Consider the following 20821-nt stretch of genomic DNA (forward strand, 5'->3'; position numbering starts at 1 on the left):
GATACGTACGCATGCCAAAAAGTATTATATCAATAACATAATTTACATACCCTGTAGCAATGATAAAACAATTATTAAATAATGCATACAAGAATACATACTAAGCTAGAATTGATAAGATATAGAATTATGCAAAACTTTAATATCTAAACTATTCTAAAAGTATATGTACAGCTGTGATATTGTATCCTTATAATACTGATAATGACCAATATAACCAATATTGGAAAATTTCAGCCATGAGATATACTTGCAGTTGACTTTGAGATCTCATGACTGGAGAATTCCATTTCATTCAGAAAACTTGGTGTCATTGAAATCCTATCTAATCTACAGGAAGTGATCCGATCAAGTTTTCCTTTGACTATGGGAATAGTAAATTCAGCAGTCATTCATATTGAAGTTAATTATTTATTTGTCTGCGATGCTCAATTGAGCAGGATATCCCTCTGACCACTCACACGATGCCGTGAATTATGATTATTTCCTTGTAAGGCATTCCACGATAAGGAGGGGGGGGGGGGGGTTGCTTCACAAAGATCCTAAGTTGAACTTATCTCTAAGTCGGACTTCACAATAATGGAAAGTGGTTGGCATCTTTGAAAATATTTTGTAAAAGTTATAATAAGGCATAAATTGTTGATTCAAAGCATTCATATTTTCTATTTATCAAGGAGATTTCATGTTCTTGATGTGGAATTTATGAAAAGTTTAAAATACTTGAATTTTTGCTTTTGAATATATTTTATTTTAAGGCTACAAATGGTTCTCCATAACGTTCAAGTCCAACCTAGAGTTGAGTTTGACTCGGGATCTTTGTGAAACACCCCCCAGAATTGTAGTCACTGAAACTGAGACTTCCGATTTAATGTGATAGGTATATTTATGGTCATGTGCGTACTTCAGAGAGTGTTGACCTTCCGGTTATTTCAGTTTCTGTTTTGTTTCCATCACTTACGCGTACCATTTGCAGATAAAGGGTCGTTCTGGGAGCAAAATGAGGAGATTGGAATGAAATTTTTCAGTTTGGTTTTATATCTGTCTATGTTGAATGATTACATTTAATAGAAACATGAATTTGATTTAAAAAAGAACTTTGATTTTCTGCAACAAGGCATGCTTTTCTAAAAGTACCTGTCGGATTCTTCTTCAATAATGTCTACATTTGGCAGTTTATAGTATGATTTCATGTACTGTAACAAGGCATGCTTTTTAAGTAATTCTGGATTTCTAATAAATACTGATGTAATTTGACTACAGTTGTATTTATACTTTAATACTTCTTAAGCTAGTTTTAATATGTTGCTTCGTATGACATCATGACAAGTAGTCTATCAGTGTCTTTTAAGAGATAAAATGAAAGAAAATCCTAACCCTGCACCTAGCCCTGCACCTAACCCAAACCCAGTTGCTACCCTAAATCAATTCCTACACATGTACTTTTGATGGAGTAAACCCCAATGCTTAATGTTGGGTCACCACTCAAAGCGGGCCTGCACTTCTTGTAGCTACTTGCGCCCTCTATGTGAGGCAGGGAGGTCTAATTCCTCCTGGCCAAACTATTGCAGACAGGCTTTAAGGAACAGGTATCTAACAAACGTCTGTATAGACCATTTGTCTCTTGTTCTCCTTGAGCAGTTCTCGTGTACAGGTTTGGTTTGATGTATTGTTGTTTTCCTTCCATACAGGAAACCTCTGAGTACATAGCCCTCAAAAGGTGCAAGAGCATTTTACAGCTCGACAACCTAAAGAGATGGCGAGACGAGGTAGAGTTCATGCGCAACCTGGAACACCCCAACATCGTCCAGGGGCGTCCTGTACCCCCGGAGCTCGAAGCCAAACCCAACGAGCCCCCGTGCTTGGCGATGGAATTCTGCTCAAGAGGGGACCTCCGAAAGGTTAGTAGAATCAACAAGTTTAGATTAATTATTTTTTTAAATGAGAGAAAAAGTGATGATTTAAGCCCTGTACATGTTGAAGGGTGACTAAATCACAAATTCATGTTGACTTTTATTGATCTGTAATAATGCAAACATCATATATCTTTTGACTTTTTGATGTACATTTATGTCAGTTATTAATACCATCTTCTATATAAGTAATACGCTAAGGCTCCGCGGGGGGCGCGACGTCTCGGCGAGTCTTTGTATTCTATTGTTTTTTAATGAGATCGCCGACCCAAGTTGGTGCGGCTATCTCCTCCTGAACCCTGCCCTCGGGGCACCCGTGCCCGGTGCCATCGTCCGCGGGAGAGTCTACTCTGTGGAATTGGCTATACTCCGCCCGAGGTCCTCCTCCGTGTCGACGTCCAGGGCGAAAACAGACGCGACATGCATAATGCAGGATATGCGTGACGACAGAGATACCTCATGGATATTCAACATGACATCCGTAGACACACGACCGATGACTATCCGTATAAAATTGTATACACAAAAATCGGTCGTAAAAAAACTCGAACCATATTCCATACCTTACCTGGCTTACCATGTCGCACGCAAGTACGCCAAAACACGTACATTTTCGCAGTTGCGAGATCGAGACGGAGCGTAGGGCTCGAGTTTTTGGCGGTCGATTTTGTTTTGGTAGAAGCTGAATCTAGACCATGAACCACTAAACATCGCGAAACTGCAATCAATTTCCATCACGAATTCACGATTGCTGCAATATTATAAAGTTTCCATAAATAGAGGTATGAAATTAAAGCCTATTTTGTGATGTTCTTGCCATGTTTACGTAATTTTGATAATCTATTCTTCAAAGTAAAGAAAATCAGACAAAATCACCGTAACTGACACGTATACAATACAGTGCATTGCCACTGTGTAGTGTGTGTGAGATGAGCTGAGTTGCAAGCTGAGCTCGAATCAAAGAGATTTGACACTTTGAAATTGTTATCTGTTGGTTTGCATCATTATTGCTGCGATTTCAATATAGTTTCGTGAATAGATTTGCGAAACCTGAGCTTAGAATTAGTAAAAGTATTACTAATGTCTACGTTTTTAAACGACTGTCTGATTTCCTTTTGAAAATTTTACTTTGAAAAATGATTTTCGAAATTCATGGTCAGAAATAATCACAATCTAGGGTCTATTATGTTACAGTTCTTGCATCAAATCAATGCATGAAAACTTAGTTATTGAACTAGAAAAATGTTTTTTTTCTAAATAGGCAATTATGAAGTAGACTCTAGGAATCCTGAAACCTTAGCCTACTAAACAGATCTCAACAAAGTGTAGGCCTATCCTTTTATCAATTAATGAAAAAGTAGCCCCAGCAAAAAGAAACGACTGTCTGATTTTCTTGTGAAAATTTTACTTTGAAAAATGATTATCGCAATTCATGGTCAGAAATAATCACAATCTAGGGTCTATTATGTTACAGTTCTTGCATCAAATCAATGCATGAAAACTTGGTTATTGAACTAGAATTTTTTTTTTTTTTTTTTTTTAAATAGGCAATTATGAAGTAGGAAGCCTGAAACCTTAGCCTACTAAACAAATCTCAACAAACTGTAGGCCTATCCTTTTATCAATTAATGAAAAAGTAGCCCCAGAAAAAAGAGCCCCCGAGAGTTGAAAAAGTAGCCCCCAAAAATTTCCCGAAAATTTCAAATGGAGCCCCCGAAATGAAAAACTTAATTTTTTGCCTGCCTCCCCCTCTAGAATCCCGCAGATTTCCGCGGGTCCTGAGTTGAGTGTATATATAGTATAGGCGTGGGGTCCACGGGTTTCAAGGGGCCATAAACCCCCAAAAGCTCGGGGGTTACGTTCTTCAAAGTTGGGGGGGGGGGGGGAGATTAGATCGCAGTGAGTTGAGTGTATATGTAATATAGGCGTGGGGTCCACGGGTTTCAAGGGGCCATAAACCCCCGAAAGCTCGGGGTTTTAGGCGTTTAATTAGGGTCAGATGAGCATATTTTTAATACTTTATTTGTGACACTTGCGGGTCACTAATTGGCATGGGGGTAAATACGTAGAGTTGCGTAGTGTTGCGTACCAACTACGCTGGCCTACGTTACTATATGCTGAGGGACGGAAAGGGGTACGCAACATGAACGAAAACAATTCAACATGTTTAATTTTTTTCGCGTACTTTCGGCGTAGAAACTTGACGCAGAAAGTACGCCTTTTTATGCAACGCTACCACGTACGCTACATGACTATGCAACAGTACGCAACCCTACGCCAGATTGACAAAGCAGTAAAAGCTTTCCACACAGTAAGCAACCATAAGCAAACCTGTACACCAGCCTACGCATAACCTACGCAGGGACTATTTTCCCATTAATACGCAGCCTAATTTGTGCGTAGTCAGTACGCCACACTACGGAACTCTACGCAGTTCCAGTGGCTTAAAGAATAACTACCGGTACAGTTGGATCGTTTTTTATTTTTTTATATAAGGCCAAATTAAAAAAAAAAACAGGTTTAGCGTCCTGTTTTTTTGAAAAATGGGAAAGAGGAGGCCCTTTTTTTCTTTCAAAATGGCCGCTCCGTACATTTTCCCTGACATCCAGGCTATTTTTCAAGATGGCGGCCGACAATTTTTTTTTTTCTTTTTTAAAATCAGAAATACATTTTTTTTCTTTCAAAAAAAAATTTAAAAAAATTTAAAAAAATAAATAAATAAAAAAAAATAGGGGGTGGCCCCCAAAAAGGAAGCGGGCGGGGACGCTAAACATGTATATTTTTTTAATGGCCTAAATGGCAAATAAAGTTCTTGGTGGTTTTAATTTAGACAGTCTCTATATATCTATTTACACCCCCCGCCCCCCTCTAGAATCCCGCGGATTTCCGCGGGTCCTGCTAGTTTTTTATATTACTTTTGTTCTACCTGCTAAGCTCCACCCCTAAACAAAAACCTCCAAAAGCAAATGACTTTTGTGACATCATCATGCCAGTCATTCATCAGTCATTCATCAGTCATTCATCAGTCATTCGTCAGTCAGCTAAATGAACTAAAGACATTGGTATGTCCCTTTCCATCAACTGGCGACATGTTCACAATAGCATTGCATGTTTTTATACAATGCTTACTCACAAAATTCAAGTCCATTTTAAGCAGTTGCTTTGTCAGAAATCCCCAAGCAACACCATGAAAAGAAGGGTTTCGATGGGCTATTATATGAAAACATGCAATGCTAATGCAATAAGGTACTCAGTTGGTGAGGACATACATCTGTTTTTTCATGTGCGGTTCCAATAACTGTATATACTAATAATGAAAATCCATTTGCGCTTGTGTCTGTCTTCCCCAGAAATTATCCGAGCTACCGAATATGTGTGGTCTACCTGAAGCAGAGATTCTGTTACTTTCCAAGCATATAGCCTCAGCGATGGAATACCTACACAAGTCTGACATCATCCATAGGGACATCAAACCAGAGAACATCATGGTGCAAGATTGGAAGGGACAGGTGAGAAGTCGGGTCAGGGGTCAGGTCATCTTGTCCGCATTTGCCACTCTCAATCCAGGTGAAGTAAAACCTGATGAGACAAGTTGGCTCAGTCGGTAAAGTGCCTGCCTGTCGAACCAAAGACAGTGAGTTTGAACCCAGCCAAGGCAGATGACTTAAAGGAATCCTAACTCCAAGAAATAATTTTATTTGTTCTGAGATATTTATTGCTTTCTGGCCCATCAATCTACAAGATTTTCCACCAAAGTGGATAATAAAGGCATAAACCAAGAATACAGTTTCTCAGCAAGAAATGGGCATCGCCATTTTCTTGATAGCATGGCGTACTATGCGAAGTCGTTTATCAACTAAATGTATTCAAATATATGGATGCTTGCTTCCCAGGTGTTTGTGTTGTTGAAGCATTTCATTCACCTGTTATTATTAACCTTTGTACTCCAATTGGCAGAACGCAAATAAATAAGTTGGTGCTGTTTTGAGGTGAAGGTTTCACATAAATTTTCAACCGCTATATTTTAGTATTTTTAAATAAATGAGTTATTGTTATCCTATAATATATCTTTCACAAAATGTAATTTTTACCTTCTCCGCTACTTGGTTTTGTTATTGAATTAAAAAGTCTTTCCAATTAAAGCTGGGTGCATGATAAGTACAGCTTTGCCTGGTACGTTATATTTTCAAGAAAATGGCTGCACCCATGTCATGCTAAAATTCATTATGGTACATCATGCCAAGAAATCTTAATTTATATATCTCTTATAAATGATTTATACATTGTACATCAAAAGGCAGGAGTTCATCTTGTTTTTCAGAATACCTACACTTATTCTTTGGGGTTAGGTTTCCTTTGAGCCTGTGCTTTCTGTTAAGGTGCCCCTTCCCTTGCTCCATATACACAGGCTAGGTTGTAGTGGAAAAGACTTCATCCCTCAGATAGGATGTTAAATGGAGAACCCACTGCACTATCTAAATCATGACAAAATATTAAACTTGTTGGCAATAGTATAACTCTTACGATAACAGTTGCATTTATGTTTACTATTACTTCCAGCCCCACATATAACATTTCATTTCCGATTCCTTGATCCTTCTAGAACATGTACAAGTTGACCGACCTAGGATTTGCCAAAGACAGTAAAAACCAGCCTGCCACCTCATTTGTGGGCACCAAGGAGTACATGGTAAGTTTCCAGTTGAGATGCACGGCCCTACGTGCTGTCAGTGTCTGTAATATGGTGTTATATTGAAGCCATAAAAAAATTGCACTTAAAAATGATCATGAACTGCCTCAAAAAACTACAAATCTTTGAGTGACTGGTTTTACCAGGTACTCATTTTCCCCAATAGACTGTAGTGTTATAAAAACCGTTGGGAAAACGGTTTTCCCGACAGTTTTTTAAATTTCAAATTCCAATCATAAATATCTTGATATTAAGACAGGCAATTGGCTTGTAAAAGTCATGGGATTCCTGACTGACCTAAAGTTCACAATTATTATTGCAGCATGAGCTAAAGCCAGGATTTTATTTAGAATCTGAGGCAAAGATACTCAATTTCTTATAAAAAGCTTCTCATCCAAATTATTCAAATTTTATGTAATACGTATAGACAGCAAAATCTAGAAATAAAGTGTGTGATGAGCATGCACCAGTTGTAGCTCAACACGGTAAAAGGAGAAAGAACGAACCTAAGAAACCTTGGATTACAAAAGCTATAATGAATTCCATAAAAAAGAAACATACAATGTATTCACAGGTTCTTGCCACCAACCACAATCCTGTCTATTTAACAACATACAAGAAGTACAGGAATATGTTAACGACAATAATCAGAAACTCAAAGAGAAATTACTATAGTAGGATATTCCTTGAAAATAAGGGTGATACTAGCAAAACATGGAAGACTGTAAACGAGATTTTAAGTGGTGGAAACAATTCGTTTAAGCCAACAGTGGTGGATAAATTGTGTGTGAATGATACTGGTACTAATGAAACCCTGTGTAATGAACAAGATATTGCAAATGCATTTAATGACTTCTTTGTTAATGTTGGTCCAAATTTGGCGAATGCCATACCAAACACAAATCGTAATACAGAGAAAGTTTTAGACGATGGTGTAGACAAATCTTTCTTCTGGAAACCAGTTACTGAGACTGAGGTTAACAACCATTTAATAGCCTTGAATGTAAAGAAAGCTAGTGGGTATGATAATATGCCAATCAAGCTGATAAAAGATGCTGTGCACTATGTAACTTCTCCCCTTACATTTATTTTCAATCTGTCTTTCACCTCTGGTAAATTCCCAGATGCCTTTAAAATAGCAAAAGTGACACCTGTTTATAAGAAAGGACCTAAAGATGAAGCAGGAAATTATAGACCTATTTCAGTATTACCTGTTCTTGGGAAGGTTTTTGAAAAAATTGTAAATAATAGGCTTCTTGACTTTCTTGAAAAAAATCATGTATTATATGAGCACCAGTATGGCTTCCGTAAAAAATACAGTACAAAATTGTCAATGATAAATTTAGTTAACACTTTGAGGAATTCAATGGATGAGGGAAGAATCACACTTGGGATATTTGTAGACTTTAAGAAAGCATTTGATACAATTAATCATGATATTTTATACAGCAAACTTTCACACTATGGAATACGAGGAATAGCATTACAGTGGTTTAAGGACTATTTTTATAGAAGATTTCAATTTGTACAGTACGGAAATGTAACATCTCCCATGCTGCCTTTAACATGTGGTGTACCGCAAGGCTCTGTCCTAGGCCCAACGCTTTTCCTACTTTATATTAATGATATGCCATTTGCTACACGTTACTTTAACTTTCGACTCTTTGCGGATGACTCAAACTTATTCCATACATTTCCTGAAGGGCAAAAAGAAATTGATATGACTGAAGTGAACACAAATCTTCAAATTGTTTCAGACTGGTGTAATGCTAATAAACTGACAATTAATTTACAAAAGACGAGTTATATGCTAATAAGAAACCAGAGACGGCAGATTAATGTTCCAGGGCAACTGGCTATATCAGAAGCTGAAATAATAGAAGTTGATTCTTCGCTCTTTGTTGGGATAAAGATTGATAAACACTTGACTTGGAAACCCCACATACAAATGGTTAATAAATGCATCAGACAAAAAGTAGGAATCCTCTTCCGCTTACGGCATTTTGTGCCTAGAAATATCCTAGTGTTGTTGTATAAAACCTTTATTCAACCTCATATATCATACGGAATTGAAGTGTGGGGGAGCACTTACAAGTCTCACTTAAATTGCATACTGTATACACAGAAGATGGCCATACGGACAATCACATTTAGCCATTTTATGAGTCGTTCAGCACCATTGTTTTACGAATTGAAAATCTTAGATATTAACAAGTTCTATGAGTTGTCTCTATGTACATTTATGTATGACCTAGTACATAATAATTTACCTCACTGTTTGACGGATTATTGTGATAAAATTGAGCATAGATACAATACAAGAAAAAGAGAAAAGGGCCATCTACGTATACCACTGTATAAAACAACACAAGGCAAATTTTCAGTAACTTGTGTAGGAACCCGATTATGGAATGAACTTCCCGATGAAATCAAAAACAAAGGGTCTAGAAACACTTTTCGTAAACATCTCAACGATTACTTGATGAATAAGTGATTGAATTATGCAAGTACACATGTATATATTGTAAATAATCTCCATATTACATTTTTGTTGTTTTTTTTTGTCAAAAAAATGCAATTTTTTGTATAAATAATCTGTAGATACATGTATCTATGACTTTTTAACCTGGTATATCCTCTTCATAATTATATTTGGAGTGTAGAAATTGTGCTACGGTATTACTCAACATGTATACTTCTACTGTCAAGTTTTATTTTTTGATAATGATATATTTATTTTTGCCAAGTGTGTGCTAAGAACAGGGGCCAGACTCGACTAGCACATGTGCTATTATTTGGCTCCTTTTCATCACCTTCTATATTCTATGAGAAAAGACATATGTCTAGCATATCAATACTTTGTTAGGTTTTTCTTTAATATGATCTATAATATTCATTTATGAACATGTACCATTCACGATGTATTCAAATGTTTAATCACTGATGTTATTGATGATGAATAAATAAAATAAAATCAAAAATCAAATCAAAATATCTCAGGAGATAAGGGGGGTGTTCACAAAGACTAAGATTGACTTTAAGTTGGACTTAACTATGGCAGGCCGTTCATGCCACTGTTTGCTCTCACTATTAACTGGTATTGGTCTTTCAAGGGACATACAAATCATGGTCACCAATCTACATAATTTATATTATTTGATAATTCATTATTGAATGCAAAAATATTATTGAAAGATCATAATGGTGAGATTAACCAATGGCATGAATGGCCTGCCATAGATAAGTCCAACTTAAAGTCAATCTTAGTCTTTGTGAAGCACCCCCCTGTTCAAGTGTATTGTCTTTAGCCATTTCAACCAAATCTGGTAGGCTTACTGTATAGTCATTTTCATGTTGTCACTCTTGCAGGCGCCGGAATTATACTCTGAAACGCAGTACACGAAGACGGCAGACTACTGGAGCTTTGGAACCGTCCTGTCCGAAATCATCACGGGTAATAGACCGTTCATGCTGTCCGTCTTACCAGTCGTCAAATGGTAAGAGACCCCTCTACTCAGATCTGTACAGATCAGGGCCTGTCTTACAAAGAGTTACGATTGATCCAAATCAATCGTAAGTCCTCTAATCAATCGCAAGTTTGCAGTCTTCTATCTCTTATGTACATACTTGGGATTGATTTCAATCGCAAATAACTTGGGAGTGATATCAACTCTTTGTAATAGCTCCCTGGGTACTGTTTCATGAAACTTGTTATATATAACAAGTTACAATAATTGTTACAAGCTAATAAAATCCTTGCATTTGATTGGCTGTGAGCAGACTTGGTGTAGATTTGTGGCAATCGTTGTGTCTGTGTAATCCCATACATGTATGTCCATATATGTGAGCGCTGCATATGATTTTTTTTTTTTTTTTTTTTTTTTTTTTTGGGGGGGGGGGGCAAGAATAAGTCAATTTCTTTTGGTTTTGGACATTTCAAAGCCTTGCATTGTACATTGATGCCATGAACTTCAAAGCCAGTTTGTAGATACAGGTGTTGTTAGAGGTGTCGTGGTGGAGTGGATAGGTTACCGGACTGTGGATCACAAGGTCCACGGTTTGAGTCGTGCCACGGCACTAATGTCCTTTGGCAAGATATTGATCTACATTTGCCACACTCAACCCAGGTGAGGTAAATGGGTTCCTGGTAGGATTATTCCTTGAAATGAAGTGTGCGCTGATAAATATAATGTGATATGCGCTATACAAGAAACAAATATTATTGAACAATATAGAGATAAAGGCAGAAAAAGGTCATTCGTACGAAATCGTGACACCAATCGAGACGAAGACTGGATTTGTGCTCATGAAAGTTAGGTAATCATTCATTTATTCACCGACGGCATATTCTCTGATACACAGGTGAAATTATTCTTTTCAAGGGGGCAAACAAAAGGCATTTATGAGACGCCTCCATCACTTTGGCAGTGATTATTCTAAAATGCACAAAGTGGGACGTCTCCATGGGTTAGATCTGTGGATATTTGGTGATCCGACCAAAGCTTATTACGAACAGGCCCTGTCTTACAAAGACTTGCGATTGATCCAAATCAATCGTAAGTCCTCCAATCAATTGCAAGTTCCCAGTCTCCTATCTCTTATGTACATAGCTGCGATTGATATCAGCTCTTTATAAAGACTGGACCCTGTTCTATTGCTTCTCGACTTTTCTTGTGTATCTCACCCTAAAAACAACAACAAACAAATAACCTTGTTGATATTAATTTTCTCACTTTCATCCAGGCATGAAATCATAGCCAAGAAGCACATCAAAGACATTGGCTACTATGAAGACTGTAATGGTAAGTACTATCTGAAATAAAGCATCATTGGTAAGATAGTTCTACTATTTTATTTTATTGAGTGAATGGATCTGGGGGGTGTTTCACAAAGACTACACTATGAACATGACGGACAAAGAAAGAGGACAAAATATACAGTTCCTCATTCTACCCTCAACAATTGCTGTGGTAGACAAAGAAACATCCCTTCACTGCTATTATGTAAAAATGTGTCACATGCATATTCACCTGTTCTACACATTTTTACATAATAGCAGTGAAGGTATTTTCCTTTGTCTACCACAGCAATTGTTGAGGGTAGAATGAGGAACTGTATATTTTGTCCTCTTTCTTTGTTGTCATGTTCATAGTGCTAAGATTGTCTTTAAGTTGGACTTTAACTATGGCAGGCCATTTATGCCATTGGTTGCTCGCACCATTATGATCTTTAGATATTATTTGTTTCCTTCAATAATGAATTACTACAAAATGTAGATTTGTGACCATGATTTGTACGTCCGTTCAAAGACCTATGCCAGTAGGTGGGGTGAGAGCAAACAGTAGCATGAACGGCCTGCCATAGTTCAACCTAAGACGTTCATAGTCTTTGTGAAACGCTCCCCTGGTGACTTTTTGGTGGTTTTGTGTTGCGTGGTCACATATGTGTCTTGACCACCAAAGTCATAATACTAGAGGCATCATCCATTTCCAAAGGGATTGGGTATCTTTGCCTCAGATTCTAAACAAAATCCTGGATTTAGCTCATGCTGCAATCATAATTATAAATCTTTAGGTCGGTCAGGAATCCCATGACTTACAAGCCGATAGCCTGTCTGATTATCAAGATATTTATGAGTTTCCCAACGTTTTTTTTCTAATAATACAGTCTATTGGGGGAAAAGAGTATGGTAACACTGGTCACTCAAAGATTTTTACTTTGTTGAGGCACTTCATGATCATTTTGAATTGTAACTTTTTTTAGGGCTTCAATATTACACCATGTCACAGACACTGATAACACGTAGGGCCATGCATCTCAGATTTAACATTGTTAAACGATGCCTTTAAAGATTTTTTTGTAAAATGAATATTGTTTCATTGGTCTTTTTCTTCAGGAAATTTAAGCTATGCAAAGAATGTACTGGAACCCCACCAATTGTGCCGGTGAGTGAAACTACCATTTATCTTGTGGTCAATTCCAAGCTTTAATTACAAAATGACATTTCCAGAGAATTTTTCTATTTTGAAAAAAGAATATTATAGATATTTTGATCTGTATTTATGATATGTTCTTGTTTTCTATGGTGCTAAATAATGTGAATTTCAATTGAATTGAGTTACTTTCACATGAGTTCAGTTTCCTATCAGCTACATGTATTCATCAAATTTATGCAGTATTGAACTTTAAATATGGTAGATTTGTTACAGAGCGACCAAAAAGAGTTACCTTCTATATCGTTCTGTATTAAGCAAACATACATGTATTTCAAATTCAAATATTGAGTGGTTCAGATTTGCGAAAGAACCATGCCATGAAGTAAGTGAATCACATGCGATGCAACACTAAATTTGTGCAATTTGCGAAAGTTTCTCGCAGTCAAAATGGTTGTCCTCTGTATACTTCTGTATTATTTAAAAATTGCAAATGTATAATGATCGTAATCTCCTAGTGTTTACCATCATGATGGTCATGATCATACTATATAAACTGTTGAACCATGCAGAAATAAATAAATAAATAAATACAAAAAATATTGATACACAGAAGTTTCTGGTTTTACAGTATTGGAATGGATTTTAATTTGTTTTCAGTCCAATGCGGGAAAGCCTTGAGAAGTTACTGGTTCTGTTGCTATGTCGGTGCCCAAGGACAAGAGGAGGAGATCTAAGAGATGGAAGACCCGTCTTCTACCATGGGCTTGAAACTATCCTAGTTTGCAAGGTATGTTCTTATAAACAAATATTATAATAATAAATATATTCCGTTCTTGTATAGCGCATATCACATTATATAATGTCTCTATGCGCTTCCAAAGAGCTTTGAAAATTGTAACCCTAGCTTTAGCTCCAGCAGCCGTTATCAGCGCACAGTGCATTTTAAGGAATAATCCTACCATGTACTCATTTACCTCACCTGGGTTGAGTGTGGCAAATGTAGATTAATGTCTTGCCAAAGGACATTAGTGCCACTGCGGGACGTGAACCGCGAACCTTGTGATTCACTTGACCAGGACACCTCTACAAGTATTTATACACGAACAGTCTCACGCACACACACAAAAAAACAATAGTAATCTGGATTTATATAGCACTTAATACAAAATACCATCTCTAAGTGTTTTGCAGATATTACTAATCCGGCCATCGGATTCATTCACTTGTAATGTTATATTCTAAATAATTTTTTTTTAGTATGCTAGTTGATGAATTGTCATGCACGCATACAAGAGTCAACTCTGGAGTGAACATCTGAGTGGTGCTTGATATCTAACTATTCTTCTCATGATGCTCTTTCATAGTTAACTTGTTTCTTGGCTCATAGTTCGGGTTTATTTTATGTCTTATACTCATATATGATACATCATCGGTTATTCCTGCAGTCGGTAAAGTTGAAAATGTCCTTATCTCGAGCTATAGAATCACCCATTGATTGGCTATTTCCATGCCTTGCACAGGTCATCCACGTACGCTGCATGATGGACGGCGCGATGGCATCATTCCCCACCCGTAGCAACGACGCGGTCGTCGACCTCCACAAGACTTTGATATCGGTCACGGGTCTCCCAGCCGATCAGCACCTCCTCCTCCTTGCCCATGGGGAAAGGCTGACAGACGGGACGACCATCCTCCATAGCCTCTTCAAGAACCATGTGAGAATATTTTCATTTAATATGAAGCACCATTAATAATAATAATAATAATAATAATATTCCGCTTTTATACAGCGCTCAATACATCGATACAACAATGTGTCTGAGCGCTTTACAGGCATATCATTACCCCGGTCATCGGATTCAGGCTCACCTGCACACAATTTATGCACATTCTCCATTCCCTTCGGGAGCATTCCGGCCAGTCGCCATTTAAAAGCGACAGTATTTCTACACTGTATGGATATATTTTGAGCATGAAGGGGAGGCGGACATTTTCGAAAGGTTTTTTGTTTGGTTCTGTGAAACTTAGTACAGGATACTAACACTCCATGCTCACACATGCATTGCAATCTCATCTTTATGGGTTTTTAAACATTCATAACCCTCATTTTGAATTCGGACAATCTTTGTGAAAATAACAGCTTATATGTAGTAATGGATGAATTCTAAGCACGGCTACGACACAAATAATCTCAACTTCACATATACTAAGATTTTATCACGACCAAACAAAAGGTATGCTGGATATTTCTTTTTAAATCCTCATAAATCTCTCTTACAGGCATTCCAGGTAGACACTGAATAGAAAAGTGGTTGATATTCAATTGAAACTTTTTGCTCTAGAGTATTTTACCCTGAATTTAAGACAGCTCTCGAGCAGACTTAAGCCATTTAGTTTGGAGGCCTTTATTGGCAGACATGTGGGTTTCATACGCATCATCATAAGCTGTGCTCAATTACATTCAATGCGACGAGTTGCATTGACAACGCGATGTCACAATGATGATCAAGTAGTATTTTACATTAAAGTCGGCTTAATAAAGTGAAATGTTCCGATGTGATCTGAATAACCAGTTAAGACATATGACTTAGCCAAGTAAAATTCTGAGTAAGATACTCACTTGATAATTATAGTGCTTTTATAGCGCCTAACACTTACTTTATCAGAAGTCTCTAAGCGCACTACAAATAATGCAGCATAATTACCCTGGCTTTAGCAGTGCAGCTGTTACGCGTGCTGCGTTTCAAGGAAAAAATTCCTACCAGGTTCCCATTTACTAAGTATTGAATTGAATACAGGCCCTTGACTTTAATCTATGGCTTTGACCGACACTTCTGCTTTTTCCTTTGCTTTGTGGCACAGAATGGCGACAGGATTGTCTACTTGTACCCGAAGAGTTTCCCCGTAAAGACCAACTTCTACATTCCTCTGAAGACACCGATGGTCGAAGCTTTGAGTAAGTGAATGTTACTACATATAACATGATGAATCTGTTTCTCCTGGTAAAGTGTACCAATCGCCTACAAAAATAATTTGTGTACCCTCAGAAAACTTCACCAGGCATTCTGTGTGCTAACGGATAAAGACTATAACCTGGCAATCGCTGGAGTTATAATAGTTGCAGGGCCCTCGTGAAGAACAGCAGTGAAGCTAATGAGGTGGTTTCCCTGCGTAAACAAAATTATTATTATTACATGGATTAAATGAAAAAGTTTTGGAAAGTTTATTAGAAAGTAGTTCTTTTCAACCCTTAAAGGAGCAAAATAAGGTTGGTATGGCAGGTTGAGATTGAGAGAGAGAGAGAGAGAGAGGGTAAGGGGGAGGGGGGCAGAGAGAAAAACATGTATTTGGGGGGTGTTTCACAAAGATCATAAGTCAAACTTAATTCTTAGTTGGACATCAACATTATGGAGAGCCATTTGTAGCCTTATAATGAAACATATTCAAAAGCAAAAAATCAAGTATTTTAGACTTTTCATAAATTCTGCATCAAGAACATGAAATCTCTCATGATAATAGAAAATATGAACGATATAAATCAACATCTTATGCCTTTTAAAATATCTTTTACAGATTATTTTCTTAGCTGTAACGGCATTCCATAATTGTTAAGTCCAACTAAGAGATAAGTTCAACTTAAAATCTTTGTGAAACACACACCTGGGGGGCGTTTCACAAAACTTGTCATCATTGACAAATGACAGTTTGTGTTATAAGCTACTGAAATCCTTGCTTCTGATTGGTTATCAGCAGATTTGTCACTGATTTTTGTCATTTGTCATTGAAAAAAGGCTTTGTGAAACAGGCCCCTGATCCCATTTCCCTTGTCTTTACTGTACTAGTGACTGGCAAACATCTTCAGGTATCGGAGAACGGATTCAAGGTGATGTGGAAGCAGTCCATACACTACTGTCATAACCTGATCAGAGAGGCACTAGCACGACAGACAGGATTCATAGCATACTTGTGAGTAGATGTCATGGTAACTGCATTAATCCTGACCTTAACATTCTGACGAATGATGCTTGGAGAAACCGTCCTCAGAGCATATGTCGAGATAAAATGTACAAAGGAGTAATTAAATATTATTCTCCTAATATTGATATTTTACCAATTCTTGTGATCGCTTAAGAAGGAGGTGCTAATTACAGATAGGGCGGGCCTGGCGATTGCTTTATTAGTGTTTCGTAGGTTTGAAAGCTGGCAATGTACAGTGTGCCTCTACGGCAGAGATAATAATTGAAACAATCTTTTCCCCTGAAGAAATTGAAAATCAACTAGTGATAAAGAAACCAAAGCTTTGTATTGAGTTAGTCATGAACTTGCCATTAGTTTTGATGAGAACTAAATATGTCATAGAAATACCAATTTCAATCATGATTAACTGTTGTAATACGATCTAGTTTAGAACTGCAACATAATTCCATAGAGAGTTTCAATCTTGTTCAAATCTCCTCTCTCTCTCTCTCTCTCTCCCTATTTTTGAAATTTTTATTAGTAATACTTTGCATACAAATATGGCACTCATGTGGACCTACTGTATCTCTCTCACACTATCTTCATCTCTTTCTTTTTCTCTCTCGTCCCCTCCTCTCTCTCTTACTCTCCCACTCTCTCTTTCTCTTACTCTCTCTCTCTCTCTCTCTCCCTCCCTCTCTCTTTATCTTTCTCTCTCACAAACACTCTCTAGTTTTCACTCTCTCTCTCCCTTTATCACTCTTTCTCTTTCTCTCTCTCTCTCTATATTATAATCTTTTTTTTATAATCTACAAAATTATATTACAGCATTTTTACCTTAATTTCTATAAACCTTGGCTTTTTTCTATATTACATATTATTGTTATTATTATTATTACTAACACCGCGCTTTTGTCCTGTTTGTGAGTAGGAATTATAACCTGAAGCGCAAGGCCAGTTTGAATCAGTGTGCAGAGGAGATGAAGAGATGTCTACACAGATTGCAAGCTAAAGCAGAGTTCTTCCTAGAGAGGTAATTATAATAAAAATGTTGCTTATAAAGTGCTTAACACCGAAGTCTCGAAGCGCTATAGCAAACAAAAAAGACTAATAAACGATTACATATTAAACAAAACAAAAAAGTGCAAATAAATCTACAAATTACAATACATATGGAATACACATCAATGTGAACAGAGTGAGTTAATGATCAAAAGCTATTGAATAAATGTGTCTTAAGACAAGTTTTGAATTGGTTAACAGTTTGACAGTTTTTGACATTTAAAGGTAGTTTGTTCTTTTTATGTCATTATGAAACAATAACATGTACATATATTTGAATGATTTAGATTTTTGTCATGTAACGCCTGGCTGGAATGCTCCCCAGGGAGTGGAGATTGTGCACACATTGTGTGCGGGGTAATAGTATATTTGTAAAGCATTTAGAGACATTTGTATTACGCTATATAAAAATTAAATATTAATATTTGTTGTATGACACGAAACTATCTTTTGCCTTTCAGTATGAGCACAGACACTCAGCAATACGCCCGCCAAGTCGCTACTGGCTTCAGTAAGTATTTTTTTTTTCTCACCTAGTTTACAAATTAAAGTACATGTAACTATGAGTTGTTGTCATATATAAAATAAAATAAAATACAATGGAGTGATCATGCCCTCTTTTTTCTAAGAGTTGTCAGTCTAAGCTGTTATGTATCTCAAGAATCGAAACATGGGATTCAGTTTTATTCTTGATATTATATGGCCGGCCCTATTCTGTAATTTTTGTAATTTATCAGTAGATTTCTTGAAAGCTGAGTTATAAATAATATCACCATAATCAAATTGAGGAAGAACTAGTGATTTGTAAATTAATTCAAAACAGATTCACTTATTAACAAACGTCTTAATCTTCCAAGAAAGCCTACTGTTCTCCCAATCTTGTTTCAAAATAGTTTCAATATGCAACTTCCAATTTAAATATTCATCACAATTCAGACCAAGGTAAAATGCTGAACATAATTTAAATGAGTGTTATGTAACAAAACTGTTAATACATTTTGCTTTGATATCATATGGTTGCTTCCTAAAAGCATACAACCATTTTTCTCACAATTGACACTTGACTTATTTTGGCACATCCAATTATAAACTTTTTCTAGGTCTGAAATAAGAGCAAGTTCAATCTTGGGTTTTGAAGTGTGAGAAAAATACAGGACCGAGTCATCTGCATATTCCTGTACTTGGCATGATTTAACATATTAAACTAAGTCATTTATATATATATATATATATAATAAAGAGCAGAGGTCACAGAAGGGACCCTTGTGGGACTCCACATGTGATAACATATCATTGAAAGCACAGAATTTACAAGTGTCTGACATACTCTGTCTGTCATGTAAGTTCTCGACCATGCACGAGGGAAACCAGTACAAATTTTGCATTGGCAAATTTGTGGCCCACTTTGAAATAACTTTGATCTTGCTATGAAAGAGCGGAAAGCGTTCTGTGGTTCTCCAACATTTGCTTGGGCCACAATTACTTGGGCTTCATTTTGTCAAAAGTATAGCTTTAGGGTTAGGTTTACAATGGTGTTTCAGGGTAGGTTTAGTGATGGTTTCAGGGTTAAAGTTAGGAATTCTGTCATTGTAGGAAATCATTACATCGCAGGAACGAGTGTTGTACAAGTGGGGAGATTATTATGATTAATCTCAACTACTAAGCAAACCTTCTGAGGTTTGTGAAGGGCTTACACATTATCTAAGCCCGGTCTATCATGGAAGTGAATTCAATGTGCTAGTGCCCTTTGGTAAGGCATTAATCCTCATTACCAAGTCCCTCAGAGGGGACTTAAAGCCATCGGTCCCTTGGTTGCTTACCGTACTTATAAGCACATACAAGCTTTCTTCACAGTCTGGTATAATCAATCAATCCAAATGTTGTTAATACCAGGTACCTATTATACAGTGCGTCCCAGAAAAAACGAAACCAAGAATTATCGATGTTTTTTTCATAACTTGATCACAATTATAATTTAATAAATGACACATATTTGTAAAGCTTAGATCCTCCTCTTTCATTTGAAGCAACTCACATGATGCATATTTCACGCATGAGTGATTAAAAATGACTTTTTGGTTTCCTCTCTTCAAAATATGAGTTGCTTCAAATGAAAGAGGAGGATCTAAGCTTTACAAATATGTGTCATTTATTAATTATAATTGTGCTAAAGTTATCAGTGATAAAACATTGATAATTCTCGGTTTCGTTTTTTCTGGGACGCACTGTAGTACACCATAGATTAATATCTTACCAAGCATTGTGAATACGAAAATCACATTATGTTTTAATTTTCTTTGTTCCTCTTTCCACGAAGGTGCTAAGGTCTTTTACGATAAATTGAAGAGTATGGAGGAAGAAATCCAAGAAGTAACACAGGTAGTTAAAGTTTTTCTTATTTTGGTAGGAAAGTACAGAGGGGTAAATACTTTCTGTCAGATTTTAGTTACAGGGAAACGCTAGTAAATACTTGTAAATATCAATTTTGAATGGGATTCATTACATTATGTTAAAAATACTCAGCAGAAATCAATATTTAAGGGAAAGTCCACCCTAATATGAAGTTGGTTTTAATAAAAGCATAAAAATGAGAGGAATGCGTCAGTGAAAGTTTGAGCAAATTCTGATTACGAATAAGATGGTTGTGAGTTTTTGAAGTGGCGATCACTCAATTACAAATTGGTAACACTGTAATGTATCTTGCGAGCTCCCCTACATTTGTTCTATATATATTTAATTTCATAAACTTTAATTTTCTTTAAATTATTGATGCTGGGATAGATTTTTACATACTGGGGTTGAATAGAAACATATTTGCAATAGTTATATTAGGGTGCATAATATGTTTGAAAATGTTCTTGAGGGGAAATAAACATTTATGTTTTTTTTTTTTGTAGTATTTGCCGGCGTAAAGACCGCACCGCCGCATAGGCCGCACCCCCAACTTTGACATTTCGTAGAGAGAGAAAAAAAAAAAAAAAAAAAAAAAAAAAAGGAAAAAAAAAAAAAAAAACGGACCAAAGAAAATAATTGTAATTTTCCCGTAGAACTTTATTTTTCCTACAAACTAATACCAAAATTATCATTTAATAAATAAACTGGAAGTTTACCTAAAAAAATGATCGTAATTTAGCAAATCTTCATCGATTTTTAGGCAGATTAGCACATTCATGGGACACTAGAGGGCGCTTCGCATCCATACAGAAACCTGAATGGCCAACCTATCGCAGGGTGGAAGCATGGTGGAAGGATGTATCTTTTTTATA

At 36.6% G+C, this 20821-nt stretch overlaps 1 protein-coding gene across 1 annotated transcript in view; it reads left to right on the forward strand.

Annotated features, from left to right (window-relative positions):
- LOC105443215 (inhibitor of nuclear factor kappa-B kinase subunit alpha-like) overlaps positions 1 to 20821 on the forward strand; it is a 56067-nt gene that overhangs the window by 28038 nt on the left and 7208 nt on the right. The window contains exons 4-16 of the mRNA XM_030979394.1: positions 1689 to 1898; positions 5261 to 5419; positions 6514 to 6600; positions 9970 to 10097; positions 11344 to 11402; positions 12497 to 12545; positions 13194 to 13323; positions 14057 to 14251; positions 15399 to 15492; positions 16379 to 16502; positions 17425 to 17526; positions 18017 to 18066; positions 19873 to 19934. Of these exons, the coding sequence (XP_030835254.1) occupies positions 1689 to 1898; positions 5261 to 5419; positions 6514 to 6600; positions 9970 to 10097; positions 11344 to 11402; positions 12497 to 12545; positions 13194 to 13323; positions 14057 to 14251; positions 15399 to 15492; positions 16379 to 16502; positions 17425 to 17526; positions 18017 to 18066; positions 19873 to 19934 (1449 nt within the window). The remainder of the gene's footprint in view (positions 1 to 1688; positions 1899 to 5260; positions 5420 to 6513; positions 6601 to 9969; positions 10098 to 11343; positions 11403 to 12496; positions 12546 to 13193; positions 13324 to 14056; positions 14252 to 15398; positions 15493 to 16378; positions 16503 to 17424; positions 17527 to 18016; positions 18067 to 19872; positions 19935 to 20821) is intronic.

The sequence above is a fragment of the Strongylocentrotus purpuratus genome, unplaced genomic scaffold (assembly GCF_000002235.5).
Source record: "Strongylocentrotus purpuratus isolate Spur 01 unplaced genomic scaffold, Spur_5.0 spur5_scaffold_10, whole genome shotgun sequence".
Classification (NCBI taxonomy): Eukaryota; Metazoa; Echinodermata; class Echinoidea; order Camarodonta; family Strongylocentrotidae; genus Strongylocentrotus; species Strongylocentrotus purpuratus.